This window comes from Eumetopias jubatus, unplaced genomic scaffold (genome assembly GCF_037043125.1).
Source record: "Eumetopias jubatus isolate StellerSeaLion01/CBP00866 unplaced genomic scaffold, mEumJub1_p1.0 scaffold_120, whole genome shotgun sequence".
NCBI classification, from domain to species: Eukaryota; Metazoa; Chordata; class Mammalia; order Carnivora; family Otariidae; genus Eumetopias; species Eumetopias jubatus.
In genome coordinates this window covers 347,882-375,690 of record NW_028274926.1, presented here as the reverse complement: position 1 = coordinate 375,690, position 27,809 = coordinate 347,882, and the positions used below count along the sequence as shown (strand labels likewise).

General features: G+C 38.6%; 1 gene segment (V, D, J or C); it reads right to left on the bottom strand.

Annotated features, from left to right (window-relative positions):
• Positions 1-661: 661 nt before the first annotated feature.
• The window catches only part of LOC148161594 (T cell receptor gamma constant 2-like), a 49,912-nt gene continuing 22,764 nt past the window's right edge, over positions 662-27,809 (bottom strand). The window contains 5 exon segments of the C gene segment in view: positions 662-1,269; positions 2,935-2,982; positions 7,045-7,170; positions 8,844-9,176; positions 18,782-18,832. Coding sequence covers positions 1,127-1,269; positions 2,935-2,982; positions 7,045-7,170; positions 8,844-9,176; positions 18,782-18,832 — 701 coding nt within the window.

The following is a 27,809-nucleotide window of genomic DNA, read 5'->3' as shown; positions in this document are numbered from 1 at the left end:
ATATGGGTTTTGTTCTTTTTTTTATTAATATATTGTATCACATTGATTGATTTGCAGATGGTGAACCAACCTGCACTCCAGGAATAAATCCCACTTGGTCATGGTGAATAATCCTTTTAATTGTACCCGATAAAATTGTCTCAGCCACACAACTCCAGGAGACAGATCACTCTAACTCCAACTGACAAATGAGAAAATTATGTCACAAAGAACTATAGAACCAAAATTTAAGCCCAGGCACTAGGGGTTCAAAGTCAAGCACTTATCCCCTCCACCACCCTACCTTTCCAGTGTTAGTGCAGCTCTCATGGGGTTCTTGTGTGATCAGGAAACATGGTGCCCATGACACGCTGGGATAGGTCCTAGCACACCTACCAGTCATGTGGCATGTTGTACTGTCACCACCAGAGCGTCTTCAACCAAATGAGTCTGAATCTGCTGACCTTTGAAGGAGAAATAACCTGGGCACCTTCACTGGCTGTGGCTCTCCTGGGGCCAGTGCCCCAAAGAAGGCATCATAAAGATTATCTGATGGAAAGAATTAGAAATGTGGAATTGACCATTATTACAACCAATGTTGAGTAGGTTGGCTCAGTTGTCACGCTGTCCCTTATCTTGAACTCTCGTTAAATTGCACCAAATAAACTACACAAAGGCCAAATTAGACTTTTGATTGCTTTTATTGTGCCTATTATGAAAAACACTACAAACTTCAGGTAACAAGGATGGTGGCTTCCAGGTATGTAAAATAAAAGGCTTTGAGGCAGTTATCTGGTTAAAGAGTCCAAGAGATACAGATGTAACCTGTATGGTGGCTATACCAAGGGGCGTGGGGACTGGGTGGCTGAGGAGCTGGTGAACAATAATGAGAGGGTGGTGCTGAAGCCCCTGTGGATGGCCCTCTGTCCAGGCCCCAGAGTGATGGCCACATTTGTTCTTGTTGCAGAGTGAAAGTTTCTGTTTGCCCAGCGGTTTGTAAACCCAGTCTTCAGTAATGACACAAGAGAAAAAGACACGTGTGAACTGAAATAACCCAATCTCAGAAAGGAGCCACACTAGATCACTAGCAGACACTTTTAGGGACAATAGCCAATGGGAAAAAGTGGGACTTTGGTGCCACCATGTGTTAGGAACTCTTTCCATTGCCATAGAATGCTGGTCTCCCAAGCAGACAGATGGCGATGATGGTGGAGTAGACCAGGCTCTTCACAAGGAGGAGGAGGTAGGTGTAATAGGCAGAGGTGTTCATGAGTTGCAGCCGCAGGGTGTCTAAAAGAAGCATTTTATTAACTTCATGTGTTGTTTTGAAGGGCTAGGACTCATTAATGGTAGAGAAGTGACAGTATACATTTCGGGTGACTTAGGTGAAGTGACAGTCTCACACCAGCACAATGGATAGTAAACACCTACATCACCATCACCACCACCACCACCATCACCACCACCACTACCACCACTGAGACAACTCAGAACCCAGTTTGCAGGTCAAGTAAGTCAAACACCTGTGAAATTCACCTAGAATTTCCAAGGTATTAAAAAGTAAAGTTGTGTTTATAATGAATGAATCCAATGGGAAAAAAGGCATTGGTGATAAATATCTTTTGGCATTTCTTCAATCCCACTGTGTCTCTAAGTAAGAGTAGAGGCAGTATCCATTAAGTACAGACTAAATGTTACTTATTTTGAGAAATTTGTGTGCAAAGCTTAAATCTTATTTAATTTTCCAATAACCTATGAGATTATAATTTTCATTCCCATTTTACAAATAAACTGGACGGAGAGAGAAGCCATTTGCCCAATTTCATGCAACTAGTAAGTACTATAATCCAGATTTCAATCCCTGCAACACAGCATTTAAGAACACTTTCGCAGCTGCTCTGTAATTCTGCATCTCCACGTGCAATAAATACCAACAACTTCAAAATGATTAAGCAAAACTATAAAGTGGGATTAAGATGATAATGAAGATGATGATGATGATGATGATGATGATTAGAGTCAAGAAGTCCCTTGATATTGAATATGGAGGGTGGATCAGCAGGGCTAGAACCAATGCTCTTCATCATTACCTTTGTTCAAATGGGGAGAAAGAGCCAGGAGCTAATACTTATGATGAAGCAATTAAATGAGATACCTATGTTAGACATTCTACATATGCCATGTAATATCTTCTATAACTGAATTAGGTGGTATTTGTGTCATTTTTGGTGGGTTCAAAAAGTGTAAATAGTTTACCCACACTCATGCAACTGATAATTAAAAGAATGGAGTTTAAGTCCAGTCTGTGACACTTGAAACCCAGGACTCACATCCCCTCCTGTGTGCACCTGTCTCAGGGCCTTGGCTTTGGGATTTCAGGAAGGATAAAAACTAAGGAAGTATATGAACTCTTGATTCAGATGGTCTGGGATGAATCCATCGATCTCACTGTGTAGCATGGAGACTTAAATAATTTCTGTTCATTGCCTTCATGTGTAAAATGGGAATAAACTTGGCAGTGACTCTTAAAGGAATTAAACCAAACGCACTTACAGGGCAGCACAATGCCTTCTGTACAAGAAGCTCTGTGTCAGCTCATGTTATTAACCACCAGCAAGAACAAGGACTTAAAAATATCTAGAAGCAACTTGATATCATGTTTTCCTCAGCCAGTAGAAACAAAGGTCATAGAAGTGAATGAAGTCCAGTGTTGAAAGAATTCAGAGCACATCGCTGCATCCCTAATTATAGTCTTCTCACACCCAAACCTGCATTTACTGTGTGAAGAACACTCCTGAGAAATGATGGATTGACTTTAAATATCACTCAATCTATTTTGCAAGATTCAGCTATTCTGAGGTTTCTCCCTGAAGCCAGGGAAGTTCAAAAGTTATGTTGATCAGGTGGAAAAAATGCTATAGCATAACATAAAGGCAAACATAGACAAAAACTTACTGTTTTCATCATTCAGAGAATATTTTGTGGAGTTAATAACAGCAAGCTCTAAAAGAAATGAGAACATGTATTATTCAATTGTTCATATCCTTCTTTGACATTGTCTGGATTGTGGATAGATGTTAGATGACAGATAGATGATGATAGTTAGATAGATGATGATAGATGATAGATAGATAGATAGATAGATAGATAGATAGATAGATAGATAGATAGATGATAAATAGATAACAATTAGTCAACAGAGAGGTGAGCCATTACTAATTGAGCCCCACAATTCCCTAAATGGTTGGTCTGATTCTGTGTAATTCAGTAGATTCAGTCAGCAAGTTCCTAGTGCTGACATGGAAATTCCCATGTCCACAGGTTAAAGGTTGCAGTTCTGGGTGTTGAAATGGCACTTGGGTAGGTATGAAGACATGGCTTACTGACTTGTGGTCTTAAGCTAAATGAGTACATTTTGAGCCTGTGGTTTTCCTTTCAAACAACCCTGCCTTTTGATCAGACTCTTAGCTTAACTGAGAGATAGGATCAAAATTGAAGGCATTAACACCACTCTCAGCAACTGCTCTGAAGTTCTCACAGTTTTTGTTGTTACTCTAGGTGATATTCACAGCTCTTGACCTTTTTGCTTAACCTTTGTGATGATCCCAGGTTACCACTTCAGTTTTACAATTTTTGAGTTGGTCATTCTCTTCATTCTTTGTGACGTTCCAGTCTTAAAAAGATCATTTGCTTGGAGATTACTGGCTTTGAATTTGCATGCCAAGCTTTTGAGGGAACATAAAACACCAGACAGATTGCTTTGATGCCAATAAACAGGATAATTCCCCATATTTGGAGTGCAATTTGATGCCATGGTCCCAAGACTCAAAGCAATTAAAGTCAAATAAGTAAGAAAAACACTGACGAAGAAGTCACTCAGTTAAGCCAAGTGGTTTGCACCCTGATCTGATCTTATTGGGTTTTAACTTCCCCAGTAGTGTTCATCTGAGTATAGCACATGGTGCTGCCTAGAGCACAGATCCAGCCATGTTCAGCTGAGTCATAATCAAGGGCTATCTTACTTTCAAGAACTGCTTTGGTCGGAGTCTAAGGATTTTTATTGGGTACCCATTGCTTTCGGTGGGATTCTGCAACAATTTTAAGAATGGAGGAGAAAGTCTTGATAATCCCTCATTTCCAGTTATCCCTAACCAGGGAAGTAGGGCCAGCCAAAGGAGTGAATCCTGGTGGCTTCTTGGTAGTCCTACTAACTTAGGATATATCTTTAGGGAAGTCAATCAATGAGAGGTCTTATTTACCTTGAGAAAAATTAGGACTAGGGTTAGATTTTCTGCTAGCCTGAAATAAAATATTGCTCTAAATTCCAGAGGTTGACCCCTTGGCAATGACCAGGGAAATATAGGTTATTGCCAGAGTAAAAGAAAAGAGGGAGAAAGGATTTCATATTTAGTTGAAGTATGAAGTCTTGAACCCCTGTTTAGGTGAAAGCAGTCTGTTTGGATGTCAGCTACTTTTCTTACTCTCAAATTGATTCAGAAACTCCATGTCTGAGCAGGACCAGGTGTCAGGTGGAGACTTCTGTAGCTGTGGGATGTGTACAAGGTTCAACCTTTAGTTTTCTTTTTTTTAATTTAATTTAATTGTATTATGTTATGTTAGTCACCATACACTACATCATTAGTTTTTGATGTAGTGTTCCATGATTCATTGTTTTTGTATAACACCCAGTGCTCCATGCAATACATGCTCTCCTTAATACCCATCACTGGGCTAACCCATCCTCCCACCCCCTCCCCTCTAAAACCATCAGTTTGTTTCTCAGAGTCCATAGTCTCTCATGGTTCATCTCCCCCTCTGATTCCCCCCTCTTCACTTTTCTCTTCCTTCTCCTAATGTCCTCCATGCTATTCCTTATGTTCCACAAATTAGTGAAACCATATGATAATTGACTTTCTCTGTTTGACTTATTTCACTTAGCATAATCTCCTCCAGTCCCAACCATGTTGTTGTAAAAGTTGGGTATTCATCCTTTCTGATGGCTGAGTAATATTCCATTGTATATACGGACCACATCTTCTTTATTCATTCATCTGTTGAAGGGCATCTTGGCTCTTTCCACAGTTTGGCTATCGTGGACATTGTTGCTATAAACATTGGGGTGCATATGGCCCTTCTTTTCACTACATCTGTGTCTTTGGGGTAAATACCCAGGAGTGCAATTGCTGGGTCATAGGGTAGTGCTATTTTTAATTTCTTGAGGAACCTCCACACTGGTTAGTTTTACAGCAGGAGCACTTGGTAAAGTCCCTCATCTACTGGGATGTTGAGGGCTGTCTTCCTCCAATGTTGTGTCTAAAATACCTAATCACCAGGCTGCAACCTGTGACTGAGAGAATCCTTTTAATTGTGAACTAGGAAGGCTTCCATAACCTGGTGATGACAGGCTTGAGCATCAGACATTGGAGACTTACACTAGCTGGTCAGACTAACAGGCAACACAAAGGATGAGCAGAAGGTTGTACACTGAGACAATTCCAGGAAAGTTGCAAGATTTTCCTAAAGGCTCCTATGATTTGCCCAGTGAAGTAGGTGCCCTGGTCATTGGAGACCACAGAAAGTGTGCCCCAAGGGGGAAACCCATTTTTTAACAGTGTCTTTACCACAGTGCGGGCATCAGGGAAAGGCAGAAAATATACACACAATGACAAGGGAATATTGACAACCCACACTAAGTGGCAGTGGAACGAAATCCAACTGCAGATGTTCAAAGAGTCCAGAGGGAGGAGGCATGAAGCCTCTGGAGAGTAAACAGTTTTTCCAGGACTATGGACCTAGACATTGATGGTTTGGGATCTCCAACGTGATGGTTACCAAGCTGGTTCCTCAAGACACAAAAGAAGCTTTTAAGATTTTGCAACTTTGGGCTCACCTGGGTAGCTCAGTCAGTTAAGCATCTGCCTCAGCTAAGGTCCTGATCCTGGGGTGCTGGGATCCAGTCCTGCATCAGGTTCCCAGCTCAGTGGGAAGTCTGCTTTTCCTTCTTCCTCTGCCCCCCAACTCGTTATCTCTCTCTCAAATAAATAAAATAAAATCTTTAAAAATAAAGATTTTGCAATTTTGCTACATATCTTTAATCTGGAACTGTAGTTCTTAGGTGAAAAATAAACAGATATATCAGAAAAAATAATAAATAATATTTAAAAATTAAAAAAAAAAGAAAAAAACAGGTATTTCAGAGAATGGTGAGCTAATCTCTTTAGAATTTAAGGATACCATTAGTGAAGAATTTGGGCACTGGGTGTTATACAAAAACAATGGATCATGGATCACCGCATCAAAAACTAATGATGTAGTGTATGGTGACTAACATAACATAATAAAATTTTAAAAATTTTAAAAATTAAAAAAAAAATAAAAATAAAAATAGTATGCTATTTTTCCGGCATTCATAAAAAAAAAAAAAAAGAATTTGAGCTTCTCAGAGCCAAACAAATACCTAAAACGGATGTGGGTCTGGTATTGAGAATTTTGTATTTTACAGTGTAGTTCCTTGCACAGAAGTTTTCTTGAGGTTGATGGGTACCTAGTGCTGATCCAACCCATTTCCTGACCAACCCATACAGTCAAGGGAGTTTTCTTGAGGTAGCAAATGCTTGAGGTAGCAAATGCTCTTACAACCTCTAAATGCTTGACTCATGCCCACCAATTTCTGTGGCTTTTTCCACCTTCCTGTTCCTCTGTTGGCAGTATCCTTTATCTACACTGAAGACTAAAATTATGTGTACATTAGTGTAGGACAGTAAGAGATGTTACTGAGTTCTGACCACAGGAAGACTCTGTGTGCACCACCAACAATTCTCCTGAAAACTTACTGAGGTTTCCACCTGGGGAACTTGATCTGAAAGGTTAGGGGCTTGGTTGTGAGCCAACCCTTCTGCCAGTTCAGTTAGACTCTGGGCAAATATACCAGCTCAACAGAGCTCCAGAAAAACATGCTAGCATAACACTCTGGCAGCCCAAGCTGGCTTGCCCTGCAAAGCAAAGTCAGTTAGATTAGGAGTTTGAACACAAAGAGAATGGAGCTTAGAACCAAGAAGAACTCACCCACAGCCCCTGGAGCAGGTGAGAAGGATTGTGAACTCAAAGGGTTCACAGTTACCACCTCTGTGTTTTGTTCTGTCTCTGAATGTCCCTGGGAGTCCACTTTGGATTCCATCTCTGCCATCAAATCTGTTAAGGAACAAAAATTCAACTAAGTAAATGTTAAAGATCTAATGGCACTATTAATCAGTCAATTAATGAATCACACAGCAACCCATCTAGCAAGTAGAGGGGAGCTCAAAAGGACTACAGGAAAGGAAAAGGTTTTAACAATTGAGAGGGAGCAGAAAAAAAGAAAATTCAAAGAATCCATCGTTTTAGGCAAGGTCACCCTCTGGAAGGGAAGGGAAGGGGTGTTTCATGGTGCTGACCAGGAAATTCCCATGTTGACTGGCTAAAGGTTACTCTTTTGGGGTGTTAAATTGCCCTCATGTTAGGGATTAAGTCTTGGTTTAGTGACTTGAGCCTTAAACTAAGTGGGTTTTTTTCAGCATTCTAAGAACACAAAGACTGACTTGTATATAGAAAGGTCTTCACACGTTTTATGTGTTTGTTCCCCACTGCTTAAAAAGTGCTTGTGAACCACAGAGAAAAGTACAAACTGGTTCCTTCTTATGGGCCCTCTGGGGCCTTGGTGTGTGATGTTAATGGCAGGACTTGATTTCTGAGTCTAGTGAGTTATTCGATCACAGCAGGGCCAGGGCACTTTAGCCATCTGCCCACGCTATCTAAATATGTCTATATACACACTGAATTATGCCTGAATCATGAGTGACACTGAGTGATTAGGAAAAGTGTATTCTCTCTACTGTAGTGATCCTCCTTGGGACAGTAGTTCATCCTGCATGCCTACCAGGCCTGGCACAAAATAGGACTGCAATGTTTGCTGAACAGATTTACCAAAGGTAAGAAATACATTCATTGTATAGAATCAAAGAACCTTTATACATGCTAGCCTCACCCAGTCTTTACTTACTAAACTTCACCTTTTGCTGATATGTAAAATTCAAGCCTGAAAAAACTCAAGACCATACTAAGACCTCAGTAGCCTAATTACTATTCTGGTTGAGCTATGATTCAGCTCCATGAAATGAACAGCATTTTCCCCCTATAACTCATTGTTTGTGGGTCATACTTTGAGTAGAGCAAGATTGAAGTGAGAAGGATTGTGATGTTCAGAAAAACATTCTTGAAAGATATATAATTGTTCTCATTTCCTGATCAAGTAAAACCATCAAAATTGGATCCTCTGAGAATTTCTTGTATGTGAAGTTGCTAGGTGCTTTCATGTATATTGTTTCATTTAATCTATGAAATGACTATAAAAAACCTCACTGTGACATTAATATTTTGGATGATGAAACTGAGGTGAGAAAGGCTAACTGAATTTGTCTTTCTTTTTTTCTCTGTATGTTCCATAGGTCATCCTGTTTTTTTAAAAAAGATTTATTATTTATTTCAAGAGATAGAGAGCACAGGGAGAAGGGATAGAGGGAGAGAACCTCAAGCAGCCATGCTGAGCATTGGGCCTGACACTGGGCTTGATCTCAGGACCCTGAGATCATGACCTGAATTGAATGAGGAGTCATGCACAACCAAGTGAGCCACCCAGGTGCCCTCAAAACCCATACTAGTTTAATTCTGTGGGGAAATAGCAGGACATTTATGCTTTCATTAAAGGCAACAACATTAGTGAAAATTTTCTATTTGCTTGTTTTCATTAATACTTGGCAGAAAAGGTAAGGTGTTCCCTTTGAAACAAAGGGTTCTGGGAGGTTATATTCGTGTTTATATGCACATACCTTTGTTTATTGAAGGAAAAAGAATCTCTTGATGAACCTTTGTTTTATCACTTTCGTGGTTGACGATACATTTGTGTTCTTTATCCATTGACGCTTCAGTCACAGTCAGCCAGCTGAATTTCATGTATGTGTCCTTAGTCTTCTTCATAGTGTCTCCCTGCTGGGATTTCAGAATTGTTTTGCCATCCTTTTCTTGCCAATCTATCTCGATAATGTCAGGGAAAAAATCCTCAAGAAGACAAAGGTATGTTCCAGCCTTATGGATTTTTATTTCAGCAACTGAAGGAAGAAAAATTGTGGGCTTAGGGGAAATGTCTTCATCAGGACTTGTATCTGTTGGAGAAAATGGAATAACAATAAAACCATAATTGGAGGGTGCCTGGGTGGCTCAGTCAGTTAAGCATCTGCCTTCGGATCAGGTCAAGATTCCAGGGTCCTGGGATAGAGCCGTGAATCAGTCTCCCTGCTCAGCAGGGAGCCGGCTTCTCCCTCTCTCTCTGCCTGCCTCGCTGCCTACTTGTGCTCTCTTTCTCTGTCAAATAAATAAATAAAATCTTAAAAAAACATATTAGAGAAACACAAACATTGTGTGGTTTGGAAACACCCAGCACATAATAAAAGGGAAGAAATTTGCTATAGAATTAGTGTTTACTGTGGCTTTTCATCCACAGAAGGTTATGAGGTGCTTATTTTCTTAATTTCCTTGGGAAAAGAGGGTCTAGAGGTTATGTAACTTGCCTAAAGTCACAGGTATTAAGTGAAAAGCCCTGGATCAAATCATGGAATTTTTTTAAACAATACACACTCACTTGTTTGAGTGGGAATCGATCAAGTTGACCTTTTATTTACAAATAAGGATCCCATGCCTATTTCTGATACTGGAATTCTTCTCCTTGATTTCTGATTCTATAGAACATCTCGTTCTCACATCTGAACTACTGCATGATTTTGAGTAGGGCAATGTTTAATGCTGCACCTCCAAATTATTTACAATACCTGAAATTTAGAAAAAAATGGCCATATTTCCAAAACTTCTATCTAAAAATTTTTTTGATTATTTTCAGAAATTTTCATATAGTAACCCAATCAAGTAATGCTGTGGTCAGAATTTTGTTTTGCTTCAGGAAATGTTCACTAAAATACATTTTATATTGGAATTTCATTTGAAGATACCTTGACAAAGAAGACACTATATTTGACCCTTATTATCTCTCCCCAAATCTGAATCTGCCCTACAAGCCTGCTGAACTTGTAGTACCCCTCAATTTTCTTTCATTTCACCTGCTGAATAAAGTTATATCACCTAATGGTGTCATGTTAACAGTTATAATCTGGGTTTTTTGCAAACATAATGTCAAATTATATAATGAAACATCATGGTTTTCAAGGTCATGTCACTTGAAGGCTGGAATATTCCTTGGTTATACATTATTATTAACTGATGATTCAAATTATAAATAGTAGAATTCTTTCCAATTTGTGTTCCAACTGAAACACAAATTGTTTACTAATTTTCTCTTTCCAGTTGTTTGGAGTTAGAATAATAATTTCATGGGCCATTTCCTAAGAAAAAAATAGATTTCTCCTTTGAGAAGAAAGGAAAAAAAATTCTTCAGAATTTTTGCTTGTGCACCAAAGCTCCTGATTTTATACTAAATGAGTAAGCAAGCAATGATGACTTTTTTTTATGGTATAAATAAATATTAGGTCATAATGCACTTGTTTTAAGTTTTTACATCTTCCTTATAGTGCAAATAGTATTTTACTGATTATAAAGTTAGACACAGTATGGGGCGCCTGGGTGGCTCTGATGGTTAAGCATCTGCTTTTGGCTCAGGTCATGATCCCAGGGTCCTGGGATCAAGCCCCGCTTTGGGCTCCCTGCTCAACTGGGGAGGCTGCTTCTCCCTCTCCCTCTGCCATTCTCTCCACTTGTGCTCTCTGGCTCTATCTGTCAAATAAATAAATAAAATCTTTTTAAAAAAAGAGTAAGACACAGTATATTTCCTCAACCATATATTTTGTCTTTACTTTAAAAAACATGTTATATAAAGCAAGATTTATTTTTCAAAGTACACGGTATTTACATAATTTTTGCCTCTAGTCAGTACATTAAATAATCTAGTTTTCATCTTAAAAAGTTTGGTTTTTCATAGGAATACTTATGATTCATCATAGTAAGGAACTTGAAAATCAAATCATGAGTTGGAAAAATTGGGATGGCAAGACATTATGCTTACCTCCTGTCACTTTTACTTAGCTAGAGCCCTGAAGTTTCATTCTTTTCAGAAGAGAAGGTATCTTGAACTTTCATAACTTTCTTAATGTGATAGTTAACTGAGCATTAAATAGTATTATTGATTATATATGATCGGTGCCTATATTTTATGGAATTATATTACACACTTTTTTTTACCATTTTTTAAAAAGATTTTATTTATTTGACGGAGAGAGACACAGAGAGAGACGGAACACAAGCAATGGGAGTGGGAGAGGAAGAAGCAGACTTCCTGCTGAGCAGGGAGCCCAATGTGGGACTCAATCCCAGGACCCTGAGATCATGACCTGAGCTGAAGGCAGACGCCTAATGACTGAGTCACCCAGGCACCCTACCATTCCTAGTTTATTAAGGATTTCATTTATTTATTTTAGAGAGAGAGAGAGTGGTGGGGGAGAGGCAGAACAAGAAGGAGAGTAAGAATCCTGAGCAGGCTCCATGCTCAGCCTGGAGCCCAACATGGAGCTCAAGGCTCAATCCCACTACCCTGAGATCATGACCAGATGCTTAATCGAAGAGCCACCCAGGTGCTCCACAACATTCTTTTTAAAACTTATTAAGAGTGTTTTTTATGGCCACAATCATTTCATTAATTTATAAAACAGAAACCATTTTACAAAATAAATAAATTTTCCCAATACATTTATAATGTTCATAATCAAAAAATTTTTCAGGTAAATTGCCTGAGTGGTATATATTTGCTGACTATGAAGCAGTATGAATTCTACATAAACTAACCAAATGCAATGACATTTTCAATTAAGTATGGTATTTCAGATCTGCATATTAATACTGATTCAAAATTCCATTTTATTCTTCTCATTTTTATTAAAAATACTTAAAACTATTTCTTATGTAAATATGAATTTCAAATTTATGACATTTCTAAATACATTTAAAAGTACTAACTGTATCCCTAACTATATTCCAAGGCATTTTCTAAATAAAATTTAAAATTTTAATTGTTTTTCTACTAAATACCAGTGTGAAGCCCAACTTATTAGCGTCAGACATGATATCAATTAAAATAAAGGATTAAGATTTAAGTACATACGAAACTTAAAAATACCAAAAAAAAATTTGTGCCAAGTTAGGGAAAAGTCCATTAAACAAATACCTCTAAATTCAAGGTTTTTGTATATCAGTGGACAGCAAGGTAACTTTCCACTAAAGTGGTTAGAAGTAGAGCTGAATCCTCTGGAGAATTTCTGTTCTGTCTGTACGGTTGGCTACAAACTACTTTCCATACTGGATACAATTCTCCCTTTAGGTTTGAAATGGGGCAACACCCTTTTACCATCAGAAAAGGCAATGTGTCAACTCACACAACTTATCTGTCATGACCAAGTTTGTTCTTGGGCCAAACGCTTTCAAGACAATTACACATGTTGTGCATGAGCACTTCATGCAAGTCCACACAGACACAAGAGCAGATCCTATTATGGTGTTTGCACAATGTTGTCTATGCTGGCCTTTACTGGAAGGATTTGTATCAAAATCTCTCCTAAGATTTCCACATCTAAACATGCTATGAAAATGAAGGATTATAATTATAGTTATCATTACCATTATTATTAGCAATTTGTTTGTGATGATTGTGCGCTCCAACATCACATTTTAATCTCATGAGACCAAACCTTCTTTTACTAATAAGAATGCAGTATTTGGGGATAACAATTGGACCTATGTCAATCGAGCATCAAGATTCATTCCTTCGTTTGCCCCTCTCTTTGCTCTACTATGTCTGGAATTCTCTGAACTATGATCACTGAAAATGTGTCTTTCACACAATTATTAGGGAATCACTTGTCTTATCTTATCCAATGCCTTTCCAGGGTTAAGAAAATCAAATAGAAGCTAGTAAAGCCCAGTAATAGGGGGTCAATTCATGGAACAGATTCACCTGTATTGTCCAAAGCAAATGTCACTTTTTCCAGCGACTGCACAATCTATGAGCATTATGAGCTCTCCTCAGAAATTTCTACCTCAAACTGACTTTGTTCCAGCTCATGTCCAAAGTTTGGCTTCAAACATCTACAGTGGGCCTTCATGGTGGAATGATTAAATCAATGGCTGGTTGCCTTGACATCCAAGCCTCCTATTGTCACGTTAGATCACTAGACACTCACCTGCCTGACCAAGTCTTCTGAAGGTCATCATCTGTGAATGACATTAAATATCATGGTGCCCATAGTAATAATGCAGTGGTAACACGAAATGTGTTTGTTAAAGACCATTTCTTCCATTTTCTAAAATGGATGTGGAAGGCAATGCTCACTCTTTCACTTCACATTGCTCCTAAAGGATTCATGCATTGAAGTCTTTTTCATTTTAAGGTGGGAAAAACATATTTGAAAATTTGGTGTGCTTCATTTTCTCAGTTAATAAAAAGTATGTACTCCACTACATCTTTCCCCCTACATTTGAATATAAAATTTTACCCTATGCTTCATGCTAGATAATTATAGGATTTTCTCTTCTGCTTCCATTTCCTTAATGCTTTTGGTATTCTGTTTTTGTTTCATTGCCTAACTGTCCTTGCATATTTTATTTTAGGTCTCCTCAAATAGATTTTGGAAATAGACAGTATAAATAAATGAGAAATAGTTCATGCATTAGAGCTTGTTTCTTTTTCTGCCCCAGAGCTTGATAGTTTCATAAGGTTTACCTCAAAGTTGACATGAAAAATGGGAGAAGATATTTGCAAATACCACTCTGTGATATAAATGCAAAACATTCAGAATTCAAACACGCTGAATTCAGAATTCAGAATTCTAACACACTGAAATGCCAGAACATAAGATGAAGCTTTTGTTCCCAAAATTATGCCTTATAAAACAGAATTTCCCTTATGTTTCAGTTTGGACAATCTCTCACTTTAAAAAATACTCTTCTAATACTCTACTTTGATTGAACAATACACTTGGACATGATATCAACCTGAAATAAACTCAACTAAAGCCAGTTTAGAGGTAGCACCAGTAAAAAAAATAAATAAATAAGGACATTTAATATGTATTTGGTAAATATTACCTGCGACAAAAGTCTTTATACTCTATGCTTACATTGTACATATACAGAATGACAGAATAAATGAAAAAAAATGCTTTTATTTTGTAAGTGGATAAATGTCTGTTCCAGTAAAATATCCAAAGACATCATCAAAAAAGTATCCCCAGACACTCAGACCCTAACTAAGATGACTCAGAAATTTGCTCTAAAGTATATATTTTAGATGCATGTGAAGAATCTGAACAAAATGTTTAATAAAATATAAGGTTAAAAAAACTATTTCTCAAGTGATATTTGTAATAATATAATTTTTAATTTGTAGGTATAAGCCAATGAAGATATAAACTATTAAAAGTGAATATTTGAGGGGCACTGGGTGGCTCAGTCTGTTAAGCATCTGACTTTGGCTCAGTTCATGATCCCAGCATCCTGGATGGAGCCCACCACATTGGGCTCACTGCTCAGCTGGGAGTCTGCTTCTCCTTCTCTGTCTGCCTCTCCCCCCAGCTCCTGTGCACATTCTCTCTCTCACATGCATGTTCTCTCTCTCTCAAATAAATAAAAAATAAAATGCTTTATTAAAAAAGTGAATACTTGACTTTTTATGTACATTAGTATAATTTTATATATTCAATTATAAAACATCTCCCTTGTTTATATCCAGACATTTCCACTGAAAAGGGAGAGATCAACTTATGTTGAGATTAACAATATATGAGGTAATGCTTACTACATTCTACTCATTTTTATTTATTTATTTATTTATTTATTTATTTATTTATTTATTTTTTAAAAAGATTTTATTTATTTATTTGAGAGAGAGCATGAGAGAGAGAGAGAGCACATGAGAAGGGGGAGGGTCAGAGGGAGAAGCAGACTCCCTGCTGAGCAGGGAGCCCGATGCGGGACTCGATCCTGGGACTCCAGGATCATGACCTGAGCCGAAGGCAGTCGCTTAACAAACTGAGCCACCCAGGCACCTGCTACTCATTTTTAGAAACATGTAACAATGAGTCTTAGAAATTGAAAGTATTCTGCAAATACTGACCAATTATTCTTAAGTGACCTGTAGACTAGATCATAATTAATACAATTTTATGTACTCTGCATTTAAAAAGAACTCCACTGAGTGATAATTGGAATTTGTAGAACTGACTTTTTTTAATGAATTTCTACATCCCAACCTATGCAGTAGATATTTCCATATTTAATTTCACTTAGTTCCACAACATCCACGTGAGATGGCTGTTACCTTGACAGAATGATGGATGGAAATATAGCAAATGTTAACAGAATAAGTGTCATTATACATTTTTAATACTTTATTTTTTCTCTTTTCCAATTTTTCCCTAATGGGCATGTATTATTTCTATACTGTTAAGAAAGCAATAACCAGTGAATCAAAATTTATTGGCTGAAGGATGACTACACAGAAAGTAAAAGATCCAGAATGTGGACACATTTTTCTCTACACCACACTCTCCTATGAAAAAAATTTCAGGACCTCATGAATTACATCTGTGTCACCATTATTTAATTAGATTGCTAGAATTTATATTGCAGTCAGTTGGGGAAAAAATGGAACTAGAAAGTTGCTTTTCAATTTATGAATTCATGCATGCCTATGATCACAACCAGAAAGACACCAAAATATATCACTCCTTTCACTTTTCCAATGTTTCCCCAGCCTTGTGAAGATTCTCTGAAAACATTTGACTAGATTGTATAGGGGAGAAACATCCCTGTGAGACGTTCTCCCTCATCCAGGCCAAATTTCATCCCTAGGCTAATGAAGAATGAACAAATTTACTAGTCTGAATTTGGAAAAAAACAAACCCAGCTTATGCCATTCCTGGATACATTTATGCAGTTAAATATGTCAATACCTAATACGAATCACATTCAGACAAAATGGCAAGTTTATCAATTTTTTGTTCATTCTTTTCCTGTGGTTACTTTTTGGAATCTAATAAATAAGATACACAAATTTCTTTACAAATGTTTCAACACAGAAATCCCTAAGGGATTAACAGCTCCACCCTGTAGAGACCCTCAGTTGCTCTAGCTTGTTAGCTCCTTGTTAATCTCCTCCATTCTAGCTCAGGCAGCAACTCCCCCTAGGACTGGGACAGAGTCAACTACCTCTCCAAGTAACCCACTGCTATTTATGACTAAACTGGGAACAAATCCTAGAATTCTGAGCCAACACCAGCACCTAGCCTGCCCTCCCTGCATCACCTATCTCCTCTCCCTACCTTAAGGGAAGAATTAAAATATTTTACCTGTAATCCTGAGCAATGTGCCAGGACCAAACACTTTGTTCTTCCACCAGCTATTCCATGTACACTGTCTGAAAAGCTTTTACAGAAATCTCCCTGTGTGCTTCTTTTAAAATTGTGTCCATATTTTTCCAATATTTATATAAATATATATAGATAGACATTGCTAACATTAAACAAAGATAAATCTCAAGCAAAATCACATTAGATATGAACGTAGTCAAGAATGGATGAACTGACAACTCTCAGACTGGGCAACGTGGGTCTGTCTTTCCCATCTCACTCACATGCACTGGAGAGTCTGATTTTACCTTTTCTCACCATGTTCCTGAAACTTCTAAATCTTTTTTCTTAAAAGGTTTTCATGTGTCATATCAGTTCTTTTCCTAGAGTGTAATTTACAGTTACTACTTCTGTGACTTTAACAGAGGAACAAAAATAGACAATATATTTTAATATTTAATAGATGAATGTTCAATATTTTATAGGTTTTTTTAAATTTCTGCACATTGAAGGGCAGACATCTGGTTTGATTTTAACATAAGTTCTTTCCAGATTTCAGTCCTCACTGATACTAGAACAGATGAGTTGTTACAGAGTGTGAAATATTAATGATGATCTCATTTATTCCTGAAAGACTGTTCCTTTGAACTTGAAATTACCCTACCAAGTTCCAGGATATGGACTTACAATTCTGAGCTGCCCACCAGAGGATCCTGTTTGGTTTGCTCTCTCTGCAGCTGTCCAGCAGGAGTGCAAAGGCAGCTCTAAGTTCTGCAGCTGAGTCCTGCATGTAATACAACTGCTCCCTTTCTTCTGCCAGCTTCCATATTTCCAGCAAATTTGATGCCAATACAGAAAGATTGAATTGAATGGTAACAAAAGGACTTGCAGTTTATAGAAATACCCTAAGAATCACATTGTGAGAATTTAATAAATGATTATTCAACATATCATTCAACATAATAAATAAATGACTAACTTGAAGTCTTGGGGGGAAGAGAGGCAATGTTAGTGCCATGATTAGAAGCAGAAGCATTGTTTTCTGCATGAGGAGTCATACAAATTATGAGCTATTACTATTAAACATTCAACTACATAGTCTATTTAAAAGGTCAGACTACAAAGGACTGTATATTCAGAATAAAAGCATGGCTTAATGTTTCTAATAGCATATAATGGTATAGACCATGCATTATGGAACAAACAAGGAACTGTTTGGTCCCAAACTTTGGCATAGTAACTAGCCATGTGAATGTAAGTAAATAACTGAACTCTCTAAGCCTCAGTTTCCCCATCAGTGAAATTAGAATAAGAAAATTTCCTGTATAGTACTCTTAAGAATTGAGATAAGGCACAGAAACCAGGCAGTATGATATCTGACTCTCAATAAATATTAGCTAATAGTATTATTGTCTTTAATCAGATGGTTTGGGGGCCCTTTATCAAATTTTCCACTAAACAAATATATGGATTTTATAAGCAATAAGTATTTATTATATAAATTAGAGAAAGCAAAAGAGCTCATGAATCCGACATTCTATGTGGCTGGCAACCACAGGCCAAAATACATGAGGTTCAATCAAGCCACAATCTAGAATACTTATCCACTAGGCTACAAACTTTTTGAGTGTTGGGGCTGTGTCTTGGGTACCCTTTTACCTCTAGCTTCCATCATAGAAACTGTCTTCAATAAATGAAAAAACAAGGATGTAAAACCATGCTGACAGCTTCTTTTCATGGATTCTGGAACTGAAAGAGTTTACTGAGCTCACAAATTCCATTAAACTGGACCATCTCTAGGCAATATCACAAGAGCCGCAATAGCTCAATTTTTGACTAAATTGAGCCTACCCACCAAGAAACTAGAGTAATAATAATGTGTTTATTTATTGATGTTCTATAGTCATCTACTGTGAGTTAAATTTTTTCCACTGCTCTTAAAGATGAAATCAGAAGCAATCATAGAGTTTTTGTGGGTTATTACAGAAAGGAACACTATTCATTAAGAAAGGAGCACTATTAATACTACAGGTACTTCATCAAAGTGTTTCTCACTTAAAAGGCCACCTACATGAATATCATCTTGAACCAATAACTTACACAAATATATCACAGACAAGGTCACAGAAATATTGTAATTTCAGGCCTGCATCTATACCTTTATGTACATATTTTCTAAAAGTAGAATTTCAATCTGCTTGCAAGCAGGGAAGTAAATAAACCATTTACAAAGTAGTTTTGTTTCATATATAGCGACCAGTAGCTGCAAAATTGTGTCCAAATGCTAAGTTGATTCTACATTGTTTTTTCTAAAAAGCATCTCTCAGTATATTTCCACAGGATATAAAAAGAGCAAAGTTACTTACCAGGAGGAGTTACTATGAACTTAGTTCCTTCTACAAATATCTTGATCCAGCCTGGTTAGAGGTTATCACACTGGCTAGAGCTTCTACAAAAATATAAGCCTTCTCCTGAGGCTGTCAGGGCCAACAGGTAGAAACTTTGTACTGGCAATTTGCTCTTTTGAGGTCATTAAAAGTCCTTGAATATAGGCTTCATGGCATCTGATATTTTATGTTCCTCAGATTAATTGATCTAAATGTCTGTTTTGATGGAGGCAGCAATCATGGAAAACTGCGAATAGAAAATGGATATGATGAGAGCAAAGAAAAATAAACAGAAAGAGAGAGAGGAAAGAAGGAGGGAGCAAAGGAAAGAAAGAAGGAAAAAAGAAAGGGTGGAAGGAGAGAAGGAAGGAAGGAAGGGATAGAGAGGCAACAGATAGAGAGGAAAGGGAGGGAGGGAGAGAGAGAGAGAAAGAAAGGGAGAAAGAAAGAAAGTGAAAGAAAAAACAAAAGAAAGAAAAAGAAGCTCAGGACTAACTGGTCATCCAATGACTTTTCTAAATTACCAGAAACAGTGTTCAGAGAATTAAGAGACTTTGATTTCCAGGTGCTCAAGTGTGTGAAACTGCTCAGAGATGCATCAAAGGAAACCTCTTCTGTTCTCACAAACACCAGGCCTACTGTGTCAGCAGTTTAGGATTGTATTTCTGAAGATGATACGCTTCACTAACTGAAAAGGTGAACATGCCAATAGAAATATACTTGAGAAATGTGAACAATGGTCTCCACTTTTAGTAAGCCACTTTTGCCATTTGACAACACAAATTTTTTTCAGGGAAAGCAAAATGAGAAAATACTTTCTGTGATGACTATATTTTCCTGGAATAAAAGAAGAAATTTGAGGAATTCTATCTCCCACAGAAAAATAGATTCCTTATTAAAACTCAACTTGGGATTGCTTGCAAATACCAGGGGTTTTCTGTATTTTTAAAAATACTTCCCAGTGTCATATTTATTCCTTCTCTTTTGTAACTGCTGTCTTTACAACAGGAAAACATCTGCATTTCTACTTTACAGCTGTCTCTTTTAAAATAAACTGTGCAAATGGACTTTGCCATCACAAAAAAATAAATAAATAAAAAATAAAACTCAACTTGGAAAACAAACCCAGTTCTCTGATATGTTGAAAGAAGAAGCCTCTTGGAAGCTATTCTGTGATCTTTGGAAAAACAGCTGTAGCCCTGCCTCTATGGATAACTAGCTTTGGACAAGGCATTTGCCATCGCTGGACCCCCACATCCCATTTGATGTGTGGGCATTGATTGACCTACGTATGTCCAAAGGGCCCTTCCTGTTCCAACAGCTTACAAACCTGTGATTAAGAGCAGGAAAGGGGGAGGGAGGAGCAAGATGGCGGAGGAGTAGGAGAACTAAATTTCATCTGGTCTCAGGAATTCAGCTAGAGCGCTATCAAGCCATTCTGAACACCTACAAACTCAACAGGAGATCGAAGAAAAGAATAGCAGCAACTCTCTGAACAGAAAAGCGACCGCTTTCTGGAAGGTAGGACGTGCGGAGAAGTGAATCTGAGGCGATATTCAGGGAGATAGATGGTGGGAGAGGGGGGCCTCCGTCAGCCGCTACTGGCAAGGGATAGAGCAGCAGAGCACAAAATTAGAACTTTGAGAAGTCTGCTGCGCTGAGGGACGTCGCTCCAGTGGCTAAGCGGGGGTGTGGAACCCTTGTGGGACAGTGTGGTCTCAAGACCCTTGGGGTCACAGAAAGACCAGGGGTGCCTCAGAGTGGCAGAGCTCCCATGTATCAGAGCGGGGAAGCTGGCTGCAGAGATGGAGCTAGGGAGTGGGCTCTCAGCTCGGGGTTGCCATAAACCATGATCCGTGGCACAGTCGGGCCACTGCTCTTCCAGCAGGGACCCAACAAGTGGCAGATCCGGGGAGACTCCCCTTCCTCCCCTGGGAAGACTGGTGCAGAAGTGCACCGCAGGAGTCTGCTGGGTTTAGAGACTCCAAATGGGGTCGTGTGCCAGAGATAGAAATGCTCGGTCACAGGCCGTGTGAGCACGGAGTGCGGCCAGAGACCGGGGAGATGGGAGTGATTGACTGCTTTTATCAGGGGGTTCACTGAGGAGTGGGGCCCCAAGTTCTCAGCTCCTCAGGGTGGAGATTGGGAGGCCACCATTTTCACTCTCATCCTCCAAAGCTATAAGGAAAGCTTGCAGGGAAAAAAGCTCCCGAGAGCAAACCCGAGCAGATTACTTAGCCTAGACCAGGCAAGGGTGGGGCAATTCCGCCTCCGGCAAAGACATTTGGGAACCACGGCAACAGGCCCCTCCCCCAGAAGATCAGCAAGAACAGCCCACCAAGACCAAATTTACCCATCAATGAGAATGGCAGAACTCCAGGGCTAGAGGAATACTGCACATAGAATTCATGACTTTTTCACATGATTCTTTAGTCTTTCAAAGTTAATTTTTTTAACGTTCTTTTTCTTTTTTTTTTGAAATTTCTTTTTCCCTTTTTCAACAAACATCTTATCAATCCCTTTTTAAAAAAATCTTTTTTATTTTTCATTTTTAGAGTCATATTCTATCCCTTCATAGTACTTAACCTTATTTTTGGTATATATATATAAGTTCTTCTCTCTTTAAAATTTTGGGATAAAGATTCTTCTAACAGACTAAAATACACCCTAAATCTCTAGTGTATGGCTTTCTTCTAGTCTCCTGCCTGATCACATTCTCTCCCCCCCTTTTTTTTAATCCTCTTCTTTCTTTTTTCAAACAACTTCTTATCTTATCAACTCCTTTTATAAAGTCTTTTTTAATTTTCATCTTTACACTCATATTCCATCCCTTCATCATATTAACCCTTATTTTTGTACATATATGTTTTTCTTTCTTTAAAATTTTGGGAGGCACTTTCTTCTAACAGACCAAAATACACCCAAAATCTAGTGTGTAGCACTGATCTATGCACCAGCCTGATCACATTTGATCATATTCTATTTTTTGTTTCTGTTTTCATTTTTGTTTGTTTGTTTTTATCTTTTTATTTTCTTTTTTCTTTCTTTCCCTTTCTTTTGCCCTGGTTTCAGATATCTTCTGATTGTTTAGTGGGAGTGTTTTCTGGGGACACTCTTACCCTGTTAGCATTTTATTCTCTCATTCATCTATTCTCCCCTGGACAAAATGACAAGATGGACAAAATCACCTCATAAAAAAGGACAAGAAGCAGTACTGACTCCAGGGACCTAATCAATATGGACATTAGTAAGATGTCCGAACTAGAGTTCAGATTGATGATTTTAAAAGATACTAGCTGGGCTTGAAAAAAGCATGGAAAACATTAGAGAAACCCTTTCTGGAGAAATAAAAGAAATAAAATCTAACGAAGTCAAATTCAAAAAGGCTATTAATGAGGTGCAATCAAAAATGGAGGCTCTAACTGCTAGGATAAATGAGGCAGAAGAGAGAATTAATGATATAGAAGACCAAATTATGGAAAATAAAGAAACTGAGAAGAGAGATAAACAACTACTGGATCAAGAGGACAGAATTCGAGAGATAAGTGATACCATAAGATGAAAAAACATTAGAATAATTGGGATCCTAGAAGAATATACCAGAAGGTATATTGGAGCAAATTACAGCAGAGAACTTCCCGAATTTGGGAAAGGAAACAGGCATCAAAATCCAGGAGGCAGAGACAACCCCCCCTTAAAAGCAATACAAATAGGTCAAAACCCTGACATCTAATAGTAAAATTTACGAGTCTCAGCGACAAAGAGAAAATCCTGAAAGCAGCTTGGGAGAAGAGATCTATAACCTAGAATGGTAGAAACATGAGATTGGCACAGACCCATCCACAGAGACCTGGCAGGCCAGAATGGACAGGCATGATATATTCAGAGCACTAACTGAGAAAAATATGCAACCAAGAATACTGTATCTAGCAAGGCTGTCATTGAAAATAGAAGGAGAGATAAAAAGCTTCCAGAACAAACAAAAAATAAAGGAATTTGCAAACATGAAACCGGGCCTCCAAGAAATATTGAAAGGGGTCCTCTAAGCAAAGAGAGAGCCTAAAAGCAGCAAAGATCAGAAAGAGAGAGCCTAAAAATGACATAGACCAGAAAGGAACACAAACAATATACAGTAACAGTCACCTTACAGGTAATACAATGGCACTAAATTCATACCTTTCAATAGTTACCCTGAATGTAAATGGGTGAGATGCCCCAATCAAAAGACACAGGCTATCAGATTGGATAAAAAAAACCAAGACCCATCGATATGCTGTCTGCAAGAGACTCATTTTAGACCCAAAGACACCCCCAGATTGAAAGTGAGGGGATGGAAAACGATTTACCATGCTAATGGACACCAAAAGAAAGCTAGGGCAGCAATCCTTATATCAGACAAATTAGATTTTAAACCAAAGACTGTAATAAAAGATGATGAAGGACATTATATTCTACTTAATGGGTCTATCCAACAAGAAGATCTAACAATTGTAAATATCTATGCCCCTAACATGGGGGCAGCCAATTTTATAAGGCAATTAATAACCAAAGGAAAGGAACATGGACAACAATACAATAATAGTGGGGGACTTTAACACCCCCCTCACTGAAATAGAGAGATCATCTAAGGAAAAGATCAACAAGGAAATAAAGACTTTAAATGGCACACTGGACCAAATGGACTTCACAGACATATTCAGAACATTCCATCCTAAAACAATGGAACACACATTCTTCTCTAGTGCCCATGGAACATTCTCCAGAATAGATTGCATCCTAGGTCACAAATCAGGTCTCAACTGCTACCAAAAGATTGGGATAATTCCCTGCGTATTTTCAGACCATAATGCTTTGAAACTGGAACTCAACCATAAGAGGAAAGTCAGAAAGAACTCAAATACATGGAGGCTAAAGAGCATCCTACTAAAGAATGAATGGGTCAACCAGGAAAATAAAGGAGAATTAAAAAAGTTCATGGAAACAAATGAAAATGAAAACACAACTGTTCAAAATCTTTGGGATGCAGCAAAGGCCGTCCTAAGAAGAAACTATAGAGCAATACAAGCTCAAGAAACAAGAAAGTTCTCAAATACACAACCTAATCCTACACCTAAAGGAGCTGGAGAAAAAACAGCAAATAAAGCCTAAACCCAGCAGGAGAAGAGAAATAATAAAGATCAGAGCAGAAATCAATGAACTAGAAACCAAAACAACAGTAGAACAGATCAACGAAACTAGGAGCTGGTTCTTTGAAAGAATTAACAAGATTGATAAACCCCTGGCCAGACTGATCAAAAAGAAAAGAGAAATGACCCAAATCAACAAAATCATGAATGAAAGAGGAGAGATCACAACCAACACCAAAGAAATACAAACAATTATAAGAACATATTACAAGAAATTGTATGGCAGCAAATTAGATAATCTGGAAGAAATGGATGCATTCCTCGAGACGTATCAACTACTAAAACTGAACCAGGAGGAAATACAAAACCCGAACAGACCTATAACCACTAAGGAAATTGAAGCAGTTATCAAAAATCTCCCAAGAAAGAAAAGCCCAGGGCCAGATGGCTTCCCAGGGGAATTCTACCAAACATTTAAGAAGAATTAATACCTATTCTTCTGAAACTGTTCCAAAAAATAGAAATGGAAGGAAAACTTCCAAACTCGTTTTATGAGGCCACCATTACCTTGATCCCCTGACAAAGACCCCATCAAAAAGGAAAATTACAGACCAATATCCTTGATGAACACGGATGCAAAAATTCTCACCAAAATAGTAGCCAATAAGATACAACAGCACATTAAAAGGATCTTTCACCACGACCAAGTGGGATTCATCCCTGGGCTGCATGGTTGGTTTAACAACTGCAAATCAATCAATGTGTTACAATACATTAATAAAAGAAAGAACAATGACCATATGATCCTCTCAATAGATGCAGAAAAAGCATTTGACAAAGTACAGCATCCTTTCTTGATCAAAACTCTTCAGAGTATAGGGATAGAGGGTACATACCTCAATATCATAAAAGCCATCTATGAAAAACCCACAGCGAATATCATGCTCAATGGGGAAAAGCTGAGAGCTTTTCCCCTAAGGTCAGGAATGCAGCAGGGATGTTCCCTATCACCACTGCTCTTCAACATAGTATTAGATGTCCTAGCCACAGCAATCAGACAACAGAAAGAAATCAAAGGCATCCAAATTGGCAAAGAAGAAGTCAAACTCTCACTGTTTGCAGATGATATGATATTTTATGTGGAAAACCCAAGGGGACTAGGAAAGATGGCGGAGGAGTAGGGGATCCTATTTCAACTGGTCCCCAGACCACTCTGAGCACCCACAAAACCAGCCTGAGATGTAAGAAGATCTTGATTTATACAAACAGAATATCACAGGTGGTTGGTTTCAAGGTACGAAGCGGGGAACCGTGATTCCGTGGGCAGATCAGAGGATAAATGGCAGCGGGAGGGTGCCTGGCCATGGGGATCCTACACCACCGCTGAGGGACAGCCTCGCGCACTGGGGACTGGGCACAGACTCACAGACCGGTAGCGGTAGGGAAAGGACTTTAGGGCAGCCCCTGGGATAGAAAACTGGAGCAGCGGTGTTGTGCATGTGATTTGGAGGCAGCCAGCGGTTTTAGAAGCACAAAGGGCAGAGACGTGCCCTGACCAGGAGGCAGGACTGGGAGCGCCGCGGAGGGGCCCACAACCCAGGCTGCTGCAGGTTATAGCAGCATGGACAGAAATGGAGACAGTGTGGCCTGGAGAGCCCACTGAAGGACAGACTGCAGTCTCTTTGTTCTGAGGCAGAGTGTTCAAAAAAGTCTCTTCTGCTCTGACTCACAGAAGAGACATGGAAGCCACCAGAGAACAAAAGCCCCAAAAACTGATTCCCATGGAGCCCATCCCCCACCACAAGGGGGCAGGGCAACTCTGCCAAAACAGGGTTGCCTGAGTGAGAGCGCGGCAGGCCCCTACCCCAGAAGACAGGCTGAGTAAACAAGAAGCCAGCAATACTAAGGTCCCAAGAAAACAGGTGCATCTTGCTGGGGTTCTGGTCAATAATTTGGACTCTATACATTCCCTCAACCACCCATCAAGAGAATGACTAGGAGGAGGAGCCCCCAAAATAGAAAAGATTCAGAGATTATGACTTATGCTGCAGATTTACAAATGAATGCAGATATAACCAAGATGTCGGAGATAGAATTCAGGCTAGCAATTGTGAAGACAATGGCTAGAATGGAGAAATCAATTAAAAGCAACATAGAATCTCTAAGGGCAGAAATGAAAGCTGAACTGGCAGAACATAAAAATGCTATCAGTGAGATCCAATCCAATGTAGATAATCTAACAGCTAGGGTAGCTGAGATAGAAGAATGAATAAGCGACCTGGAAGACAATATAATAGATAAAAAGGGAAAAGAGGAGGCCAGGGGAAAACAACTCAGAATCCATGAAAATAGAATTAGAGAATTAAGTGACACCATGAAACATTCCAATGTCAGAATAATTGGAATCCTGGAGGGAGTGGAGAGAGAGAGCAGACTAGAAGATGTATTTGAGCAAATAGTAGTGGAGAATTTCCCTAATCTGGGGAATGAAACAAACATTCGCATCCTATAGGCAGAGAGGACCCCTCCAAGATCAAGGAAAACAGGCCAAGACTCCAGTATGTAATAGTAAAACTTCCAAATCTTAAAACCAAGGAAACCATCTTAAGGGAAGTTAGGGGGAAGAGATTCCTTACATACAGAAGGAGGAACATCAGAATAACATCAGACTTATCCACAGAGAACTGGCAAGCCAGAAAGGCCTGGCAAGACATATTCAGGGTACGAAATGAGAAGAACATGCAGCCAAGAACATTTTATCTGAGAAGGCTGTCATTTAGAATGGATGGAGAGATGCAGAGCTTCCACGACTGGCAGAAACTGAAAGAATATGTGTCCACTAAGCTGGCCCTGCAAGAAATATTTAGGGGGGTTCTATAAAAGGAGAAAGACCCCAAGAGTAATATACAACAGAAATTTAGAGGGACAATCTATAAAAACAAGGTCTTCACAGGCAACATGATGACAATTAATTCATATCTTTCAATAATCACTCTCGATGTGAATGGCCTAAACACTCCCATAAAACGGCACAGGGTTGCAGATTGGATAAAAAGACAGGACCCATCCATATGCTGTCTACAAGAGACTCATTTTGAACCTAAAGATACATCCAGACTGAAAGTGAAGGGATGGAGATCCATCTTCCCTGCCAGCGGACCTCAAAAGAAAGCCTGGGTAGCAATTCTTATATCAGACAAATTAGATTTTAAACTAAAGTCTGTAATTAGAGACACAAAAGGACACTATATCATTCTTAAAGGGTCTATCCAACAAGAAGACCTAACAATTGTAAATATCTATGCCCCCAACATGGGAGCATACATCTACATAAGCCAACTGTTAACCAAAATAAAGAGTCATATTGATAACAATACGTTAATTGTAGGAGACCTCAATACTCCACTTTCATCAATGGACAGATCATCTAAGCAGAAAATTAACAAGGAAACAAGAGCTTTGAATGACACACTGGACCAGATGGACCTCATAGATATATACAGAACATTCCACCCTAAACAACAGAATACTCATTCTTCTCGAGCACACGTGGAACTTTCTCCAGAATAGACCACATACTGGGTCACAAATCAAGTCTCATCCGATACCAAAAGATTGACATTATTCCCTGTGTATCCTCAGAGCATAATGCTTTAAAACTGGAACTCAATCATAAGAAAATTTTGGAAGAAATTCAAACACTTGGAAGCTAAAGACCACTCTGCTCAAGAATGTTTGGGTCAACCAGGAAATCAAAGAAGAACTTAAACAATTAATGGAGATCAATGAGAATGAAAACACATCGGTCCAAAACCTATGGGATACTGCAAAGGCAGTCCTTAGGGGGAAATACATAGCCATCCAAGCCTCACTCAAAAAAA